Genomic DNA, 20648 nt, shown 5'->3' with positions numbered 1-20648 from the left:
GGGATTATTAGGCGGCCATGATTGGTAAGGGCCAATGGGAAATTTGGCCAGGACGCCGGGGTTACACCCCTACTCTTTTCGAGAAATTACCCGGGATTTTTCATGACCACAGATAGTCCGGACCTCAGTTTTCCGTCTCATCCGAAGGATGGCGCCTGTTTACAGTATAGTGTCCCCGTCACTATACTGGGGCATTAGGACCCACATGGACCGCAGGGGGAGCGCAGTCCAATTGTTACCAATTTAGTTTTCTGCATATGAAATTGTACACTGAACTGGAATATTCTACATTATGATGAATTGATTTTCACATTAATGTCTCGAAGATAATGCCTCTTTCAGGTAATTCATAAAGCTTTCATTTATAGTCTGTTTCCTTATGGGAAATATATATATATAGCCTGTATTAAACTGCACAACTGTTCTGTAGAATTACTGTTTTTTTTTTTGCATTTAGAGTTATTTTATTTCTGTAATACGATTTAGGTTATCCAGTTTATGCAGATGTTATTTAAAATTGAGAGAACTTCCTTGAGAGATGTGTAATCTACCTCAACCGCTTGACTGAAGTTAAATATGAAAAGAGATTCCTGTTTTTGAGTACATAGTAGCGGCATAACGGTAAATACATAAAACGTAACAAGACCAGTGAAGGACGGTCTAAAATTAAATTCCTCATTCAATTAATATATTCGCATAATAGATAATAGAACCAGGCTTATTCCCCGTTCTATTTCTTATTGGCTACATTTTATTCGCCGGTGATACTCGTGTTCTGATTGGAGAAAATATTTTACCTCTCGCATATGTAATTGGGTGGTTGTTTCCCCTGACAGGCTTTCAGCTTCTTCACTCTCACTGGCCCACTTTCGAGAAATAAAACTCCATTCCATTTTTTGATTGGCTGGAGGTATTTGGGCGTTGCACTTTGATTGGTCAGCTGTTAGTGCCCGGTATCCGGGTAAGATGGCGGCGGCAGAAGAGTGCTCTGTACCACCTCGGTGGCAGTCGGTTTCTCTTACCCATGTCGAGTATCCCTCAGGTAAAGAAGTTGCATACATTTCTATTGTTAGTTCGCGTATCTGTAGTCTTAAGTAGTTTTAAAATTGTATTCGGGCAGATGATGTTTTGGAATTCCTTCTACTGAATGGACGGCCGAGGGTAACTGCTAAATAGTGAGCCATTCTGTGGAGAGGCTATTAGACGTTGTTAGCGTACGTAACACAGCGACTGCCAAATAGTGTGCCGGTTCCGCATGCGCAGTTTCTCAAAACTGTACAATAATTGGGTTCTCCAGTTTATATAGACATTAAAATTAAGACGCTTAAAATGCCTATTGTAAACTCTGTCAAGGCAGTGCGTATACAGCCAATCGCCCTGACGACTTATCCAAATAAGTAAGCCATTATCCGCTAACACTGTACTTTTTGCAGTTCCTAATGGTCCCGAAAAATCACTGACAGAATGGCAGAGTCTCACAATTACGCTTTATTTCTTTTGCTTAAGGTTGTTTTCACATGTTTATGGTTTACCTATATGCTCAGACTGTATGTCTGTTTAAGACAAGTTTATATTTGCCACAGGAAAACACACCTGCGCCTAGTCAGTAGATAATCGTTTAAACATTTGGGTGAAGTATGCACACTTTACTCTGACAGAGTCGCCGGTCAATAAATCATTTATGAAAACCACGACATACCGAAGAATGATTTATTTTTACGTGTTATTGTATTCAAAGTAGCTCATGTGTGAGTTTTCTTATGACCTGGCTTGATATTTGAAAGGTTGTTTAATACAAGAAGGAGGTAAAATGAAAGCACAGAAAATGTCACTAGGTTGCTGAAATTGCTAACTTTATGTAAATGATATTAGTGGGTTAGCCCCTTAACCTCAGGAATATATTCAAAGCTTGCTACAGCAATGTATGTTTCGCCTTCATAGTGTGAAAGGGATTACAGATTCCCTTCAGAAATTTGTAATTGCTGCCAGTGTGAAAAAGATGTGTATGTCAAAGTCATATATTTGTATGAGGTCATAGGAATTGTTTAAGATTGTGTGTGCTGTAGCAGCCTTAATTTTTAGTACTTTGATAATGATTAGCAAAAACAGCTATAAGGGACTTATAATGTTAAAGCTTTCTCTGAATATCTGTTTTACCTGTAGGTAGACAATATCACACTTAAAAACATGATTTCAGTATGTTGTGTCAGAATTTAAACCAGAACTGAAAATGTGTTGCATTTTACTGTTGATGTATTTAAGATTATCTTTTTGCACACTGGATGCAGAAAGAATGAATTTTCTTGCCTCAGATGTGAGGATTCTGTTGTTTTCCGCAGCCGGTAGGACCAATCATTAGAAAAACATGAACTCTTTCCTGATGTCATTTGTTGTTGCTTTTAAGGTGATCTAACAGGAGAGCTTCTGGCCTACTCCAGTCTCTTGCCAATCTTCATCCTAGTGAGCTTTGTGACACTCATCGTCTTTAAGCGTGAGCTGCACACAGTAAGTCAATTCAGCTTCGCCTTGAGTAGCGATGGACATGTGACTCATTAAACCAGTAATGAGCTGATTTAGGTCTTTAGGTGCTCAATTCAACTCGACTCTTAAAGACACTGGCCCTAAAGGACTGGGATTGGACACCTGTGATCGATACATTGGTGAGCCAGTTATATAATCACTGCAAATGCACTGATCACAGGATTGTGATCAGTGAGCCATGTCTCTCGCCTCACTTTCCATCTGAGTGATCACAAGGTGAGACTGGGAACTGGTGAATTGATGTCTAGGGAAATTAACAGCACAGCCTGAACAGGAGGTGTTCCTTTGTTGTTGAGGCCGAACACATGTAGTCAGTGTTCACAAACCATAAAGCCGTTCTGCAGAAATGCTACCATAAATGCCTAATCAGTTATTCTGCTGAACATACATATGCAGAGCTCACCTCTTGGGCATATTTCTAAACAGTGTACAAAGATTTGAATTAACCAAAGATTTTTTTTTCTCCTCGCTGGATTGTTCTGTTTGCTATTATGTTCTTTTTGTGCTGTTTATTGTTTGCGTTCAGCCTATTCTAATTCCGCTCTGAAAGAGGGCAGTTTTCTCCAGGAAACTCAAGCTTCCTTATTGTAATAACAGTGCATTGTGTGTATCTGTGCTTTTTTTTCCCCCAGATTTCGTTTTTTGGAGGGCTGGTGCTCAACGAGGGAGTCAACTGGGTATTGAAGCACATATTCAGGGAGCCGCGGCCCTGTGAAGGTATGGAGGAGCCTGTCATGCTGTGCGTTTGGAGGGAGGTAGTATTGTTGGATATGGCTTGACTTAGCCAGGCTGCACAGATGCAGTCAAAGCCAACAGTATTCTTATGACCAAGTCACAGCAGCGGTATCTGACATTGTAATATTCTTAGAGTGGGCCGTGTGGCGGCAGCACCAGGAAAGTCATAATAATAATAATTGCTTACACTTATATAGCGCTTTTCTGGACACTCCACTCAAAGCGCTTTACAGGTAATGGGGACTCCCCTCCACCACCACCAATGTGCAGCATCCACCTGGATGATGCGACGGCAGCCATAGTGCGCCAGAACGCTCACCACACATCAGCTAGCAGCGGGGAGGAGAGCAGAGTAATGAAACCAATTCATAGATGGGGATTATTAGGAGGCCATGATTGGTAAGGGCCGTTGGGAAATTTGGCCAGGACGCCGGGGTTACACCCCTACTCTTTTCGAGAAACACACTGGGATTTTTAATGACCACAGAGAGTAAGGACCTCCGTTTTACGTCTCATCCGAAGGACGAGATGCAGAACAATGTTTTGGACAAATAAAAATGTGGTATTTGGAAATAAAAGTTCAGGAGAGTGATCAACCCCTAACTCCCTTGATCCCCTGACCTAACTTCCTGACATAAATATAGCCTTGGTTTAATTTCCCACTCTGCCTTACACATTGTAGCCCATCCAGTTACCCCTGCGACCTGCTTAAGCTCAGGGGTGCTCCTCAATGCCTGGGTGTCCTCTCCGAGATGATTGTTTTTGAGCTTGACACTGTGATCATGACAGTGTCTTACCAGTTCAGTGCTGAAACTAAGCCGTGAAATTGATTGGTGTCGTATTTATCCCCATCTAACAGAATCTTATCTATTAAGATCATCTGGAATCCTTGTCTGATAGAATATGTTGAACAGCACCGGAAATAGTGAAGTAACACATTTTGTTGAGCCCTGTTTTGAATTTATTTTGATTGAATCATAGTGGTCCTGGGAGCCTTTTAGATATTTAAATGCACCCTGGAGACCAAAAAGAAACTTTAAAATGTTTTTCTGCATCTTTAAAAGTGTTCCAACATTTCCTTAAAGGAGAAAGGACACTTTTTGAATCAAGCCAGTACATTAAAACTCTTTACATAGTCCTTACATTTTTCAGTTCTGTTTAAAATAGTCCATTTGAGTGGTTAAACTATTAGTGAGAAAGGGTGTTTCTGTGTCAGTGTGCTATGATTTTGTACGGGGATCCACCTTAGCCTTAAAAAATATCCTGCCCTCTTTTCCATTTTTGTCTTTCTTGTTCTTTATTTCTGTCATCACAGGAGCTCATACCACACTAACTACTGAATATGGGATGCCCTCAAGTCACTCTCAGTTCATCTGGTTTTTCTTTATATACTCATTTCTCTTCCTTTATTTAAGGTAAGGTTGTTTTAATGTATCCGTTTATCAAATGTTTTATTTTTTCTCCTGATATGTCAATGATGCTGACAAAAGTTTACAACTACTGTACATCTTTTCAGCTGAGCATTCTGGATTTCTAGTGCATCTGAGCAGTGTTTTGGTATAAAAAGAGTAAGTCAAGGTGTTTGAAAGAGGATTTAACATTCTCCATACTTCACCTGTGAAGAGAAACAGTGGAAATGTTTGAGATTTTAAAAAACACTAAAAAGCAGTGTTTTTATAGCCTGTGAAAGATCTCCTTATTAAATGTTTTGCAAATGTGTAAATGCATTCATCTTCTCTCTAAATGTCTACTGACTTTAGTCAAAACATCTATTTCACTAGAAATATTAGTGGTTTTGCCAAGTTTGGCCCTTACTCATTGTCAGTGCAGCCCAGGATGGATGCAGCCCAGGATGGGACTCTGGTCAATATGCTGACACCTCTCAGTTCAGTTAATATAATATTTCTCCATCAGCTAGCTGTCATAAATTTAGGCCCTCTTAATATACACAGCAGAGAACCTTGTCTGTGCCACCCCACTCCCTGCTACCAGCCTCTGCACTAAACCAAAGTGGTTTCTTTTGCATTGGCAAACTCTTACTAAAAGCTATTTGATTACTCAGGGTTTGGCAGCCTTTCAGAAGGGGTGTGCCTAGAGCTAGTTCATGCACCTGTTATGGATTTGCATGATACTTTTTCAGTGTCAAGAATAGCCCAACTTAAAATAATGTATAATATCTTAAATTAATATGCATGTCTTACCATTGAGTGAACTGACTTAATGTGTGAGAATACCTGTTCACAGAATTACAGTTGTATGCAAAGGTTTGGGCACCCCCGGCCAAATTACACATTTTGTTGATTTTCTATGTGAATGGAAGTTAACACAACCTTGACATATTTCTGCAGATTTTAATGCACAGTTACTATTTATTTTCTGAATTGAACAGATTGAAAAAAATAAAACAGTAAATGTGGCATGTGCAAAAGTTTGGCCACCCTATCAGTCAGTATTTAGTATCACCCACTTTGGCAGAAATCATAGCCTCCAAACGTTTCTTGTAACCAGCTAACCGTCTTTCTATTCTTGTTTTAGGATTTTTTTCCCACTTGCAAAACGCTTCTAGTTCAGAAATATTCTTAGGTTGTCTTGCATGCACTGCACGTCTGAGATCTACCCACAGATCTTCAATAATATTTAAGTCTGTGGCTTGTGAAGGCCATTCCAAAACCTTAATCTTTCGTTTCTTGAAGTAGTTCATGGTTGATTTTGAGGTATGTTTTGGATCATTCATTGTCTTGTTGTAATATCCAACCTCTTCTCAGCTTCAGTTTATTCACTGACTCTGGAACATTAGCTTCTGAAATTTGTTATACTTGGTAGAATCCATTCTACTACTAGAAGTGTTCTGCAAGGAAGAGTGTGGGGGGGAAAAATTCCTAAAGCAAGAATAGAAAGACTGTTAGCTGGCTACAAGAAACGTTTGGAGGCTGTGATTTCTGCCAAAGGGGGTGTTAACTAAGTACTGACTGACAGAGTGCCCAAACGTTTGCACATGCCACATTTACTGTCTTATTTTTTTCTATCTGTTAAATTCAGCAAATAAAAAGTAACTGTCCATTAAAATTTGCAGAAACATGTTAAGTTTGTCTGTCCGCTGCAGAGGTTGCGTTAACTTCTTTTCACTTGGAAAATCAACAAAACATGTCATTTGGCCAGGGGTGCCCAAACATTTGCATATGACTGTATGTTAATCCCAATGCTGCCTAAATTCCCAGATCGTGATCTTTTAAACATCTGTGGTTTGAAACTTTTGTGTATTTTCCTTGCAAAGTTATTAACATCTGAAACATCATGTCTCAAAAATAAATAGGTGTTTAAATGATAAAGTGAAAGTTGTGAGAATTTTCAAATCACCCTCAACAAAATGCAAGAAGTTTGACATATCTGGGTGGTTTTGTTAAAAAGCTGTTGAAGTTCCAAAAAATACAAATCAAGGTGATATCAAACTTTGAGCTAATTTGAAATGTGGTGCATTTCAAAATCCTCAACACCCATCCACTGAAACATTGAGAAATCAAAAATTGCTGGTATCAAAGCTGCCTGGTTTAGTCAGAAAAGAAAATGTGCCAAAATGTTGGATATCCTGAAATCTGACAGAATATTCTGATGCCAGATCATATACACTCAGCATCACAGATTGTGCTATGGTTTGAAAGTTCTTAAGATGTTGGCAATAGCTAAAATGTGAGGGGTCAGTGTCCTGAGAGTAAATGGCAGTTATTGCAAGAAATGCCTTCCATGTTTTTAAAAGCCCCAAAATAATTTGATATGCACCTTGCAGTTAGAAGTCAAGTGCATTCATATGTACACTGTATGGTGATCTCGGCTAGAAATGTTGGAAATGTTGAAATGTTGCCACCCATTTTTCACCTTGCCATTCTGGGTAGTTTTGACCTTTTTCTGTCAAAACTCTTGCTTGCATAGAGACAGTCCACAAAGCGTGCCAAAACCTTCCCCCGGCTTGACATTTTTCACACTTGAGTGTAAAGTCAAACAGTGTAATCAGGTCCGCGAATTGCAAGCCTTCTTGTAAAAACATTTGGCTAGCCCTGCTAAAAATAATGCAATAAATAAACCAAGTAAATCCTTTTTTTATGCCAAATAGCTTTCTTTCAGTGGGTAGTATGTTGTAGAGAATAGCAGGACAGTCAAGCATAGTTTTTATGTTTTTTTTAATTTAATTTCCATGTGGTTTATTAGACTTTCATTGCACGTGCCATTAGAAAATCTTTTTTCGTGGTGGTAATCGCATCTGTGCCTCAGGTTGCTGAACCCTGGTGTAGGACATCGTCGGAAGTATTATTTTCAAAATTCGTATGTCCTGGAATGGTTATTTTATCAGCTGTAAGGAAATACCTTTGCTGATTGTAAATTAAATGTTTTTCCTTTTGTTTTCATAGAATGCATCAAACTAACAATGCCAGATGCCTGGAACTGCTTTGGAGACACATCCTGTCTATCTGCTTGCTAACTGTGGCCTTGTCTGTCTCCTACAGCAGGTACAAATCCTTGATAAACCTCTCTTTATAAGTAGGTTGGACTCCAGAGATGGAATAAGCATGACAAAATGCTAAGCATGTAATGCAACAGACAGAACATTTCCGGTAGCTTGACCTAATGCGTATGCTTGCACTTCCAAGTCAGATATGTGAATGCTTTAAAGGCCAATTCATATCTGTGTGTATACTGATGCTGAAGCAAAAATGCATCTATAAATACAAAAATTACAGTTTTCAGTTAAATAGTTTATAATCAAGTTTCAGTTGTACATGGGCTGTAAACCTGAAAATCACCACCACACATCTGAGATTAAGGCAGTGATCTCTTTCAGGACAGTATTATTTTATTTAGTTAAGGGTTTTGTTTTTCCTTAAGTGTAGGGTATTTTTCAGTGACTTAATTTCTGACAAGACATTCTTTTTTACAAATATTGCAGTTAGGTGGATGATTGATAAATAAAAGTATTTTTTTTCACTTGGTGACTGACACTTTTATTTGTGTTCTAACATACTAAAAAGTCTAAAGGTTCAAATGCTTTATAACAATGACAACTGAGTACAATGAATGCACCTTGTGCATGATACCCTGTTTAGTAACAACATTTGATTGTTGTGTATTCATGGTTTTTGACAGTTATTTCACTATGCATAATTATTTCAGGCAATTTACTGATTATATATTACTGTATCATACATAAGATACCATTTTTTGTTTATCCAAAAATGTTATCTTATGACTGATACAGTAATATAAAACTTCACTCTGGTATTAGTTTTGAAATCCTTTGTGCTACAGCTGTTTTCACATGACTCTTAGATGCACAAACAGTAATGATCAAGAATTACAAATAACAGATTCTTCACTTAAAACATAGCTTGCCAACGTTATATAGAATTTTGTCTGATTTGATTTCTTTAAATATGTATTTATAACCATTGGATACAGTACTTGTTAAAGGTAGTTTATACTGGGATAACCCAGGAATGTCTGATTACACAACTGTAGTACATGTGCTTCATGTGTACAAAATCATGTCTGATTTGATGATTATTAATTGGGTTGCATATGTTCAGTTGTATTTTACTGTACTTGTTTGAGGTGATTTATGAAAAGTGCCTTATAAATGTATTATACTAAAAAATATAAAACATCTGACATTATTATTTGTATAATATTTTAAATATTGCATTTTAAGGGCTTGTAATTTTCAGGGTCATGCTATGTCCTTTTATAGTTTTGAGCCAATCTGGTGTGATGAAGCCATTGAAATTGTAGTTATAAAATTAAGATTTTAATTTCACTATCACTCTGCAACTCACAACTGGCAACCCACTGAAGCTAAGCAGGTGTGAGCCTGGTCAGTACCTTAATGGGAGACCTCCTGGGAAAAACTAAGGGTGCTGCTGGAAGAGGTGTTAGTGGGGCCAGCAGGGAGCGCTCACCCTGCAGTTCATGTGGGTCCTAATGACCCAGTATAGTGATGGAGACACTATACTGTAAACAGGCGCCGTCCTTCGGATGAGACGTAAAACCGAGGTCCTGACTCTCTGTGGTCATTAAAAATCCCAGGGCGCTTCTTGAAAAGAGTAGGGGTGTTACCCCGGCGTCCTGGCCAAATTTCCCATTGGCCCTTACCAATCATGGCCTCCTAATAATCCCCATCTATGAGTTGGCTTCATTACTCTGCTCTCCTCCCCACTGATAAGCTGGTGTGTGGTGAGCGTTCTGGCGCACTATGGCTGCCGTCGCATCATCCATGTTGGGCTGCACATTGGTGGTGGTGGAGGGGAGTCCCCATTACCTGTAAAGCGCTTTGAGTGGAGTGTCCAGAAATATGTATATGCATTTATCAATTCCTCAGCTCATGGTATCTTGCCAAAATGTAGCAGCACAGAGCTAGGTTATTGACTCTGAGATTTTTTTATGCGGATTGCACGGACACAGAAGAATTGTAAATTTAGGTATTGAAACTTAGGAATGGCTAAAATAGTTTAGTTGTTTTAGATTCTCCAATTTAATTTTTTGTTATTTTTCATTTTTTTCAGAGTGTATCTGTTGTACCATTCCTGGAGTCAGGTTATATATGGTGGAGTTGCTGGCAGCATTATAGGGGCAGTCTGGTTTTTTATCACCCAGGAATTACTAACACCACTCTTTCCTAAGATCGCAGCATGGTAAGTACCCCTGTCACCTATAGGTATGTTTACTTAAGATAAGGTTGTAGCAGTTGGAGGCTTTATTTTTTTAATATAATGAGAAGCAAGAAGCATGCAAATTGATTACTGGCACCAACTAAGATGCCATTGAATGTCCACTCGGTTTTATCTTTTAATTAATCAGGCTTTGTTTTCCATATTTGTGGACAGTTCCCCAACACCTATCTGTGCTTCTATATCTTTAGTAATGATTGAAGTGTATTATAACTTTTGTAGTGCAAATTCACTAGATCTGTCCCTTTTAAAACTATTTCTAGACCTGTGGCTATACTCCAGGTGCTCTACAAATAACTCCCAAAATTCGGTCAAGCTGTTCCAGTTCTACACAATCATCTGCTGCATTACTTATTGCTAAAAAAATACAACAGATGGCTTTAACCTCATACATGAGGTGCATTCAGTCAATCAAACATATCTCCCCATGACACTAGCCAAATTGGCCACACTTCACAGACTGGTTATACAGGCAACTATACAGACAGTGGTTTGTAAAATAAACAGGTGTTTTTGTAAAATCGTTTGTTTTAAAAGCAGTCAAAGCTGTTTAAAATCACACGGTGCTTTTTCATGGTATTTCTCATGGTGTTTTTTCCGTGGTAGTGACACATACAGAACTGTTTCTGTAAATGTTTCAAATGTAATATTTTATTTGAAACACCCCAATTAACCCTTGGATTTAATGAGCTCAACAATTATTAGTGGTTAGTTACAGCTGGATAAATTACTTAATTTGATGCAACAGAGTCTAAGAATAAGACAAACTGTTAAAATCTTGCAAAGCTCGCTGTAGAAATGGGGGCAGCTTGGCCTAATGAAAGCTGTTGAATGGATGATGACAGTTGATCTGATGGGTGGAAATGGGTCTAAAAGAGAAAGCAACATTTTATTCTCATTGGAAGTACTACTGCTTGAAAAGATCTACATTTGTACTCATCCACAGTTGCAACAGAATTTGTCACTGCAAAGGTATCAACAGATATTCTAGAGGTCTTTGTGTGTGGCAGGTTTTTAAGATTCCTTTGTTCAGATGAAGATCTGATCTTGTGGAATCTGTTTTAAAGTGTCAAGTACAGTCATAGGGTGCCAGTACTGATTGCATATCTTAATTTGGTAGGTTGCAGTGTGCAAAAATTATATAAGGATTAATTTGTACATCTGGAAGATCAGATCACTTTATTAGCCATATGCAATTTCTAGGAATTCGTCTTTTCACATACCCCAGCTTGCTCTCCAGAGACAGACACACATACAGGGAGAGAAGCATGGGGTCAGAGCGCAGGGTCAGCTATTGTACTATGCCCCTGGAGCAGTTGGGGTTAAGGGCTTTGCTCTGGGACCCAACGGAGTAGAATTCCTCTGCCGGCTGTGGGATTTGAACCGGCAACCTTCCAGCCACAGACCTACCGCTCCGCCCCAAGATTGAACATGTTTGTTTTAGTGACTCGAGGTTTCATTGAACGGAAACATGGTGTAAATTCTCTCAAACACCAGGGCAGTGGATATGTGTGTAAAAATGTTGGGGAGGTCATATAAATCATATATTATTTAACAGCAAATAGTAGTGTGTGGTTATCTTTTTTTTGGTGATCCACATCCAAAATATCCCTTATTGTGCTGTTTACATTTTCAATTTTTAAAGACTGAATTTTTTTTTAAATTATGTTCTGAGCGGATGGCAGTTCATTGTTAATTATCTCTAATTGTTTTTGTTTCTCCCTACAGGCCAGTATCGGAGTTTTTTCTCATCCGGGACACAAGCCTCATTCCAAACATCCTGTGGTTTGAATATACAGTAACACGAGCAGAAGCAAGGTAACTATGTGTAAACTTAAGCGTCTAAAAAAAGTCTAAGGTGTGCACTTACAGTTTTAGGAAGAGTACAAGTGCCAAATTTGAATGATTGAATGTGTATTTGTTTATAGCTAATGTCGTTTTTTTGTGTTATTTAGAAACCGACAACGAAAGCTGGGAACAAAACTTCAGTGATATCTGCAGTTCCTTGTTTAAACCTGGAAAGGACCACACACTGGAGAATCTAGACTGCTACGAGGGGAACCATTTAAAGGACGGACCACAGGAAGTGCTTGGACTGACCTACAGCCTGAGCAAGTCAATTGGCTTGCTTCTGGTGCTCGCGCAGCTTGCTAAATGCTCCCCAATGCATGCGTGACCGTGCAGGAGGCAGACTATTTAATGAAAAGATTAATATATTTTAGCCACAAGCGCACGTTGACAGTAATAAAGTACTGTATCTGATTTTGGGAGCAAAAAGAGGATTCAGAAAAGCAAACATGAAAGTGGTTTGTTGATATTGAGGCATGAAAATATTAGATGTGTGTTTTGTTTTTTTTAAGTACAATTTTGGTGGCTTTTTGGGGGGGTGGGGGTGGGAGTGGGGTGGACATAACACTTTTGACTTTTTGATCATGCATTTAAGAAATTATACACTTTTTTTGTAAGAAACCAGTTAAAAGTTTAATATAAACTAAATTTGCACTTTGTGAAGATTAAAAAAAAAAATAATGAAAAAATGCTTTTATGAACACTATAGACAAATGTGGAAGAAAACTGAAATTTTGTCCCTGGTACTTTAACCTGTGTCTTTGTGTGATTGTCAGCCTCTTTTGCCAAGTGCAAGAAATGTTTTTTTTTTTAATTATTATGCATCCTTTCAAACATTGGCATTAAGCTAGGAGAGTATGGAACCCTACTACCGAATGTCTCTAAATGTTTTATAAAGCATTCCTCTTAAAAAAAAAAAAAGAAGCCTTAGCTATAGCAAACAACTTACTGCTCTGTTGTTGTTTTTCTGACACGGTTTTAAAATGATCAGGTATAGTATAACATTTTAAAAATGAAAAATATGAGAACACCCTGGAATTATGATAACTGGAGTTACTTAAATGAAACATTGCAGGGGTGTATAAGAGGTTAGACAATGAAATTTCCTAAGGATTGGCCCGTTATGATGACCGGAGATACTGTACTGTCTTTCAAAGTGATGTTCAACTGAAGTCCTTACTCCATGGTTAAATAAAAATCCTATAGCGCTTCTCAAAAGAAAAGGGATTTTAACCCTGGTGTTCAACTGATATGCCATACCACTTATCACAGTCGGCTTTCGGAATCATCTCCCTTACTTCACCTGGTAAAACCATTTCTTCCTTTTCTACCTGGTCTGCTGTGCAGCGGGATTACTGCTGCCAAGTTATTTTTGTGTCATCTATGTAGTGCGACACTTTATGGTGTATGAATTAGACCCCCTTCTATATATGATGCGCTGAGATCCTTTTGGACAAAAATGTGCTGGTTAAAGGCAAAGATTAAAATTGCATCTGCACATCCTTAAGTTGTTTTAATTATCAATTAATAATAAATTATATCATGTGCCTTTAATGGGATACTAAAGGCTATAAATGTGGAATAGCTCTTGAGCTAGGATAATTAAAATTAGAATGTGTTGGTTCAGTTTGTTACTGTTTTATTTGTATAGCGTACCCTCACAGATATAGTTTGTAATTAATGATTGTAAGGCAAAACTTCTTGGTTGGATTTATTATTTGTGACAGCTGCCGCCAAACAATACGGATATAGTTGTCTGCCCCAGTGCTTTTTCCATTATGAACAGCATCTTAATTTTGCATTTTTATCTCACTGTGTTGATCTATTGGTATTGCACACATGGACATTCAGTAGCAATTAGAATTCCAAGTCATCCGGTACTCAGACTCTTCTTCCTGTAAGGGGGAATACATATTTAGAATGTTCATAGAAAGAGCAGGGGAACGGGGCTGTTGATCAACCTACTAAACTGGTTAAACCTCTTCAGGAGACTGGGAAATAATTAGGAGTTCAGGCTGCAGAGGTGAACCGATCACCAGGCCTCTTTATTTCAGCAGAGATCAAGGACCCAACCAGCTCCATGAGAGAAGTTTTTCCCCTCCTCTTTCTCTGCTGCGGAGCTCCCTTTATAGCCAGGTGCAACCAAGTCCATCAGAAATTACAACTTGGTAGTTGCTTCCTTAATAGTTATTTCGACTCATCCTCTCTCCCCTTTCTTCCTGTCAAACACTTGTGTTTGAACAGTTGCTGCCAGCAGTCTGCACGTTATGGCAGAAGTATGAGAACATTTTGTTGTCCAAAGAAGTGTTGAGCCCAAAGAACAGATGCAAAGTCATCGATGCTTCGAGTTGCTAGGCATAAGGTTACAAGTGTTGAGATTACAGTGATGTTATACACAAGATCGATATAAAAATAATCCTTCAAACTGAAAGAAGTCTTTATCAGTGAACTGATAATGGTCTGTTAGTGCTATCTGGCATGGATAATGTAATGTTGATGCACTGGTATTTAGTTATTTGCTTTAAGTCAGGATCTCCAATTTAAATCCTTGAAAACCTAGTGTTTTGTGATTTTTTTTTCCAATTTAAGTAGTTTATTAAACATTGAACTTTATTTTCTTGTTTAGATATATAGAACTTTTAAAGTTTTTTTTTCTTCATTAATGTGTAGAAGTATAATGTGCTATAGAAGTAGAAGTATAGAATAGTTATAGAATATATTATCCTGTAGAAGTATAATAGTTTAGCCCACCACGTAACAAAGACCTGAAGTGGATCAACTCAAGTTGACACCTCTGGTTTAAGTAATTGTAACAGCCATAACCACTGCAATCTTTTTCCCTAATGTTTTGTTTCTCTCATGGACAGGGAAATTGCTTTGGTTTGAACAGTACACTGGAATGAGCCTGCAACAGGGTCTGAAGTATAAGGAAAAGAATGATACTTCTAACATTGGCCAGTTTTAGTTAAAAAATTTTAAACCTTTTGTTCATTTCTTCATCCAGCATTTTATTCCTTCCATTTTTCATCCTCTAGCTTAGAAAGTAAATTGAAACCAGGCCACACTTTCCAAAGTTTTTTTTAAGCATGCAAATTACTTTAACAAAACAGCTTTTAAAGTTGTTTATACCTACTGTGCTTTTGTTTTGTGTTTTTGGATTGAGAACCTCTCAATTGATGCTTTTTTTATTTGCTTTTCTGCCCTATATAAAATTATAGGCATTTACAGTAGCTCAGATACTCCAGAGCAAGCAAACCAACATCTCTTAAAATTAACCTGGATGTTTTACTTTTATTTTATACTGGTCTGTTGCAGAACCTTTTGAATTTGGTACTCCTTCTGCATGATAAGGGACCTTTGCGTAGGTTTAATTTGTAGTGGCTTACACTGTACACTCAGTTTTAGTCACTTATGCCTTATTCGATGCTGCTATTACTTATTTATACTCTGTAATTTGCATGCATATTTTGAAGATTGGTGTCATGGTTTAAAAGCAGTATTACTGCTTAATAGAGCTTGGTTTCGATTCTGGGCCACAGTGGCCTATGTGTGGAGTCTGCACTTCTCCATGTCTCCATGTCTCTCCATGTCTGTGTGGATTGGGGGTTGTGGTTTCCACCCAAGTCCTCACGATTTGCTGCCTAGTATTGGTATTGCTTGTCCACTCTGTATTGTCCCTCTTTGGAGTTGTAATGAACTAGTGTCCCATGCACTGTCGTCCATTCTTGGTCCCGTCCTGTGTCCAGCAGTTCCAGCCCCAGGACAGGCCCTGGATGTCTGCGACCCTTACCAGGACAAGTCTCTTTCTGATAATGGATGGATGATGAGGGGACCTAAGGGACTGAGTCATTTAATCTCACTTTATTCCAATTATTTATACTGCAATCGCCATTAATGAGTACTGCTATTGGTTGAACTTTTAATTCTCAGATTATCAGTGTTGATTACTTTATTATCCCTAATATATATGCAACTACACTTTTGTATCGGAAACATTTTGAATGAACCCAGCCTGTACCTCTGGTTAACGTTACATGAAAAGCCTTATACTCATGTATACTGACGCTGCTGAACCAGCTGCCTACTATCCCACGGAATATTTTGAGAACGTTACTTGGACTGTCAGGGTAACAATACATCCTTGATGGAGGGGGCTAGTGGGTGGTAGTACTACAACATCCTAAGAGTTTGTATGAACTGGTTTTCAGAGCACATTAAAGGGAGAAATGTACTACCCCTGACGGTTCAAGAAGGCGCCATTTAAGTTGAGCATCCCTGTGTCCCAGAGTTGCTGTAGAGATCCTCCTTATTTGGCCCTACAGTGATGAAGGCTAAGAAGACTAGGGAGGAGTATTAAGGGATGGTCAAATGGTGATCATTTACTGCACTGTGCACCTTATTCAAATTCAGATAGAAATGCATGGTGAAGGTGGCCACCCCCACCTAAACGTTTATTTAACATCAGATGCTTGCCTTGCATCTTTACAGTTTCACATGAGTTGTGGAACTCCCTTTGTGCACACATCGTAAATAAAGGAAGAAAATTAATCTCGCTGCTATCTCCGGTCTAGATCACTTTGGACTGTCCTGACTACCTTCCTCTTACAATGGATTTTGAAGAGGGACGCTCAAGGTGAAGGGGTAGGGGGAGGCTGCAATTTAGGTCATTATGGTTGCAGCCTTCCTTAATTGGACTAGCAACTCTGAAGCTTTAAAGTCATGTCAGACTTGAGATGGCACTTCCAAAATTCCAACACAATTTTATCCTGGACGTGTGAGTAAAAATCCTGGGAGAATATTTGATGTGCAACGATGAAGCTAAATGGTAAGCCCTTTTAGGGTTACTTAAAATTAGCTTCAGATGTCACTGAATTAGCAGTTGCAATACTTTTTTTTTATGATGCAACCGCAAATATCAGTGTTTCTGCAACTGCATTGACATAATATTTCTTTATTAGCCCTCTACAATTTCTTGCATTAGGAATTTGTCAGCCAACATTCAGCACCCCTGGAGCAGTTGGGGTTAAGGGCCTTGCTCAGGGGCCTAACAGAGTAGGATTCCTCTGCCAGCCGCAGGATTTGAACCAGCAACCGTCCAGTCACAGGTACAGCTCCTTAGCCACAGAGCCACCGCTCTGCCCATAACACTGGCAAAACTACATGGTAACTCATAATCGGAACAAAATGTCAGTTTAAGAAAGTTCAGAAATATTTTTATTACCTGGTTTCACTGAATCTGATTAGAAATATTTTGGCAATACTAGGTTTATGTGTAAGGCAGACGCAGCAATCCTGAGAAATTTTGTTTTCCAGCTTACTGTGATCAGATCCTGAATCAAAGCAGTACTTTAAAAAATATATATATTTCGGTATAGAATTGTAGGTTATATGTACTCACACATTGAAAACAGAAAAACAGAATGGGGCGTTTACTACAGACAATTCCAAACCTGTGCACAAGCAGGCAGATAAATCGTGCCTCCCTGTCTTGTAGAAATCCAAAAGTGTGAATTTAACCTTTTGGTGTAAACTATAATATAAGAATGCAATATGTTTACTTTAAATCATCTATAAATGTTGAAAGTACAGTCCACTACCCATTAAAGCTGAGCTTTAACAATAATATAGCTGTAACTGAACTGGCTCCTACACACTAATTGCTGATAGCTAATAGCGTACTGGTGCACTACGGCTGCTGTCACATCATCCAGATGGGGCTGCACACTGGTGGTGGTGGAGGGGAGTCCCCATTACCTGTAAAGCACTTTGAGTGGAGTGTCCAAAAAAAAGCATTATATATGTGTAAAGAATTAGTAGTAGTAGTAGTAAACAGAAGCCATGTTGAAATCTAGGTTGTCATAACACCAGTAACCCCCGCAATCTCTCCCTTATTAATAGTTGACATGATATCCCAGATTTCTTCTACGTGTCTCTAGTTCAAAACTGGTGAAACAAACTTTTTTTTAACTTTTTTTTTTTCACACCTGAAGAAGCCTCCACGGCCGAAACGTTGTGTTCTCTTTCTTCTTTTTTTCAGCATGGAATAAAACTATTACTTGTTTTTTTTAACTATGTAACAGAACTAATATAATGTCCAGAAATGTGTCGTATTATTTGTCGGGCAGATCGGGAGAAGAGGGGGGGATTTCTCTCTTGTGTCAGCCACTCCAGCTGTAGGTGTAGTTGGGCCACATCTGATCTGAGCTGAGCGTCTGGGGAGTACTCAGTTTCCGTCGCCCAGTGTGCAGGTGTGCAGACCAGTCACTGTAGCTAGATGTTTCCCCGGGTCTGGATGGTCCTCTCGTCAGGCTGGGGGTAACATTGCCCTCACCAGCATGCTCTCCTGACTGCTCTGCCTCTTGCAGGTGCCCTCCACATCCACAAGACAGGAGCGCGGAGCAACCTTCTTCCCGCAAGAGCCCGGTCTCCATCTTCCTGTGCGATCTCCAGGAAAAGGACTTCGACCTTACGGGTTCATCAATTCTCAGCTCGGACAGGTCCGTGGCTTCGCTGCCTCAGTGGGTCAGGAACACCACACACCACGCTCAGCTCTAGCAGATTGCTGCCAGTCGGCAGTGAGGACTTTAGCCGTCTGGACATCAGATGCTGTGCCGGGCTGCTAATCATGCCTCTGTCGGAGAGTTTCTCCGTATGCGTTACAGTGGCAATGCGGGAGTGGGAGGAGCCGCGGCGAACCGGTACAAGTCGACGCCCCTTCTGAGTGGGTGTGAGGTTAGCGAAAATGAAAAAGAAACCCAAAAAGCGGGAAAAACAAAACAAAAAGAAAAACCGCGGCATCCAGGCTGGACTTACCCTACCTAATGGGGTTCAGTCTGGAGGAACAGGTAGTGCAAGGCCAAAACAAATTACTCCAACCTGTGAAAAAGCGTCAGCCTGCCCTGGTGCAGCACTTCCTTAACTTCAGTGTCCATAGACGCTAATCGGCAATTGGGTGTTGTCTGTTGTAATATGTCCCGAGAGATCAGCGCGATTAAGAATGTATTGTACAGTACATATGGCATAGGGCAGAGCAGTGGCTCTGCGCCTGTGGCTGGAAGGTTGCCGATTTGTATCCCCCGGCCGGCAGAGGAATCCTACTCCGTTGGGTCCCTGAGCAAGGCCCTTAACCCCAACTGCTCCTGGGGCGCTGTACAATGGCTGACCCTGCGCTCTGACCTCAAGCTTCTCTCCCTGTCTGCGTGTCTCATGGAGAGCAAGCTGGGGGTATGCCAAAAGACGAATTCCTAATTTCTAATGCAAGAAGTCGTATAAACTGATCTCTCTTATCTCTCTTAAACAAATCTACTCCAAACATGTAGCAAACATTAGTGACACCAGGCACTCTGCAGGGAGCAGCTGAGGAAGACTCTGGCATCATTTTCCTCCCCACGCACCTGACATTGGACTTGGAGAATCTTGGTCGGCGTGGGGGGGGCACAAGGGAACCACATGGTTTGGGATGGCCTAAGAGCCAGTGAAGGACTACATGGAGTTTTATACTGAAGGGACTGGATGATTTAATTGTACTTTATTCCAATCATTTATACTGAAATCACCATTAATGAGTACTGGTATAGGTTAAACTTCTGATTCTCAGATGATCAGTGTTCATTTATCACTGTTTATCAGCAACTACAGTTTTGTATCAGGATCATTTTGAATCATTGTACTTCTGGTTAAAATTATATGAAAAAGCTTGCGGTGGCTCTGTGGACGAGGATATGTGCCTGTCGCTGGAAGGTTGTCAGTTCGTATCCTGCGGCTGGCAGAGGAATCCTACTCTGTTGGGCCCCTGAAGCAAGGCCCTTAACCCCAACTGCTCCAGGGGCGCTGTATAAATGGCTGACCCTGCGCTCTGACCCCAACCTTCTCTCCCTGTCTGTGTGTCTCATGGAGAGCAAGTTGGGGTATGTGAAAAGATAAGTTCCTAATGCAAGAATTTGTATATGGCCAATAAAGTGATCTTATCTTATACTCATGTTATTAGTCGGAGATAGTTTCGGAGAAGAATGCTGCCGGACTTCCCATCTGGGAAATTTGTTTGATATCTGGGTTCCATGGGGTTTCTTTGCACTGCTCTTGTCAGTAAGTGCCTCTGATGAATGAGTTGTATTATGTCTTTCACATGTTAGGCAGCTATAGAAATCGTTGTGTTGTGGCGATATCTTTATTGTCACGCCCTCTGCAGCCAGAGGGCGCTCCTTCTCTGTCCTGTCCCTAGTTTCTGGTCTGCTGTCCTTCCTGTCCCTCTCTTCCTTGGGCTATATATTTCCGGGTCTTGCACTCTGTCCTCGCTCAGCATTGATGTTCGGATGTCCTGAGACCCGCCTAGCACCAGGGCGCCCCACGTCCGCTCCCTGAGGGCATAGGTTTCTATACGGCATTCCTGAACTCTTTGCACTAATGAGCCCGGGCCTTTTTCCCGTCTCGCCGCTACGCATATGGGTCTTTTTCCGCTCTCCTGCTCCCCACGGTTAGTCCCTTTGGACGTCCGTGACATTTATGTGATCGGGAGAATGACAGATTACTGTAAATTGTTGTGATTGCTATAAATGAGTGAGCTATTACATATTGTAGCAGTCTCAGGTTCACGTGGGTATGCGCCCTCGCCGCTGCCGCCTCAGGTCAGCCCCCCACCATCAGGGACTCGAACCCACGTGAACCCAAGATCGCTACAATATGTTATTATTCATGATGTTTGTAATGTACTGTCTATATTGTGTGATGATGTCTATTGTAATGTGTATGTCCTGAGAGATCAGCATGAATACGAATTCCACTGTACACGTAAGTTTGGCAATAAACTCCTCT

At 40.0% G+C, this 20648-nt stretch overlaps 1 protein-coding gene across 1 annotated transcript; it reads left to right on the top strand.

Annotated features, from left to right (window-relative positions):
• Positions 1-934: 934 nt before the first annotated feature.
• Positions 935-13339, top strand: dolpp1 (dolichyldiphosphatase 1). Its single transcript, XM_006640653.3, has 8 exons — positions 935-1042; positions 2405-2505; positions 3174-3258; positions 4592-4691; positions 7680-7778; positions 9825-9953; positions 11718-11807; positions 11945-13339. The coding sequence occupies exons 1-8, from the start codon at positions 967-969 to the stop codon at positions 11979-11981; spliced, it is 717 nt and encodes a 238-aa protein (XP_006640716.1). The 5' UTR covers positions 935-966; the 3' UTR covers positions 11982-13339.
• The last annotated feature ends 7309 nt before the right edge of the window (positions 13340-20648 follow it).

Source organism: Lepisosteus oculatus, chromosome 24 (genome assembly GCF_040954835.1).
Source record: "Lepisosteus oculatus isolate fLepOcu1 chromosome 24, fLepOcu1.hap2, whole genome shotgun sequence".
Lineage (NCBI taxonomy): Eukaryota > Metazoa > Chordata > Actinopteri > Semionotiformes > Lepisosteidae > Lepisosteus > Lepisosteus oculatus.
The sequence above is the reverse complement of the archived record's forward strand: the minus strand, read 5'-3'. Positions and strand labels throughout refer to the sequence as shown.

What these genes read in the sequence shown, in the direction of transcription:
- dolpp1 (XM_006640653.3), top strand. Translation starts at nt 967, where the DNA reads ATGGCGGCGGCAGAAGAGTGCTCTGTACCACCTCGGTGGCAGTCGGTT. An exon ending in CCATGTCGAGTATCCCTCAG is followed by an intron (nt 1,043 to 2,404) that starts GTAAAGAAGTTG and finishes GTTGCTTTTAAG; the next exon opens with GTGATCTAACAGGAGAGCTT. An exon ending in GGAGCCGCGGCCCTGTGAAG is followed by an intron (nt 3,259 to 4,591) that starts GTATGGAGGAGC and finishes CTGTCATCACAG; the next exon opens with GAGCTCATACCACACTAACT.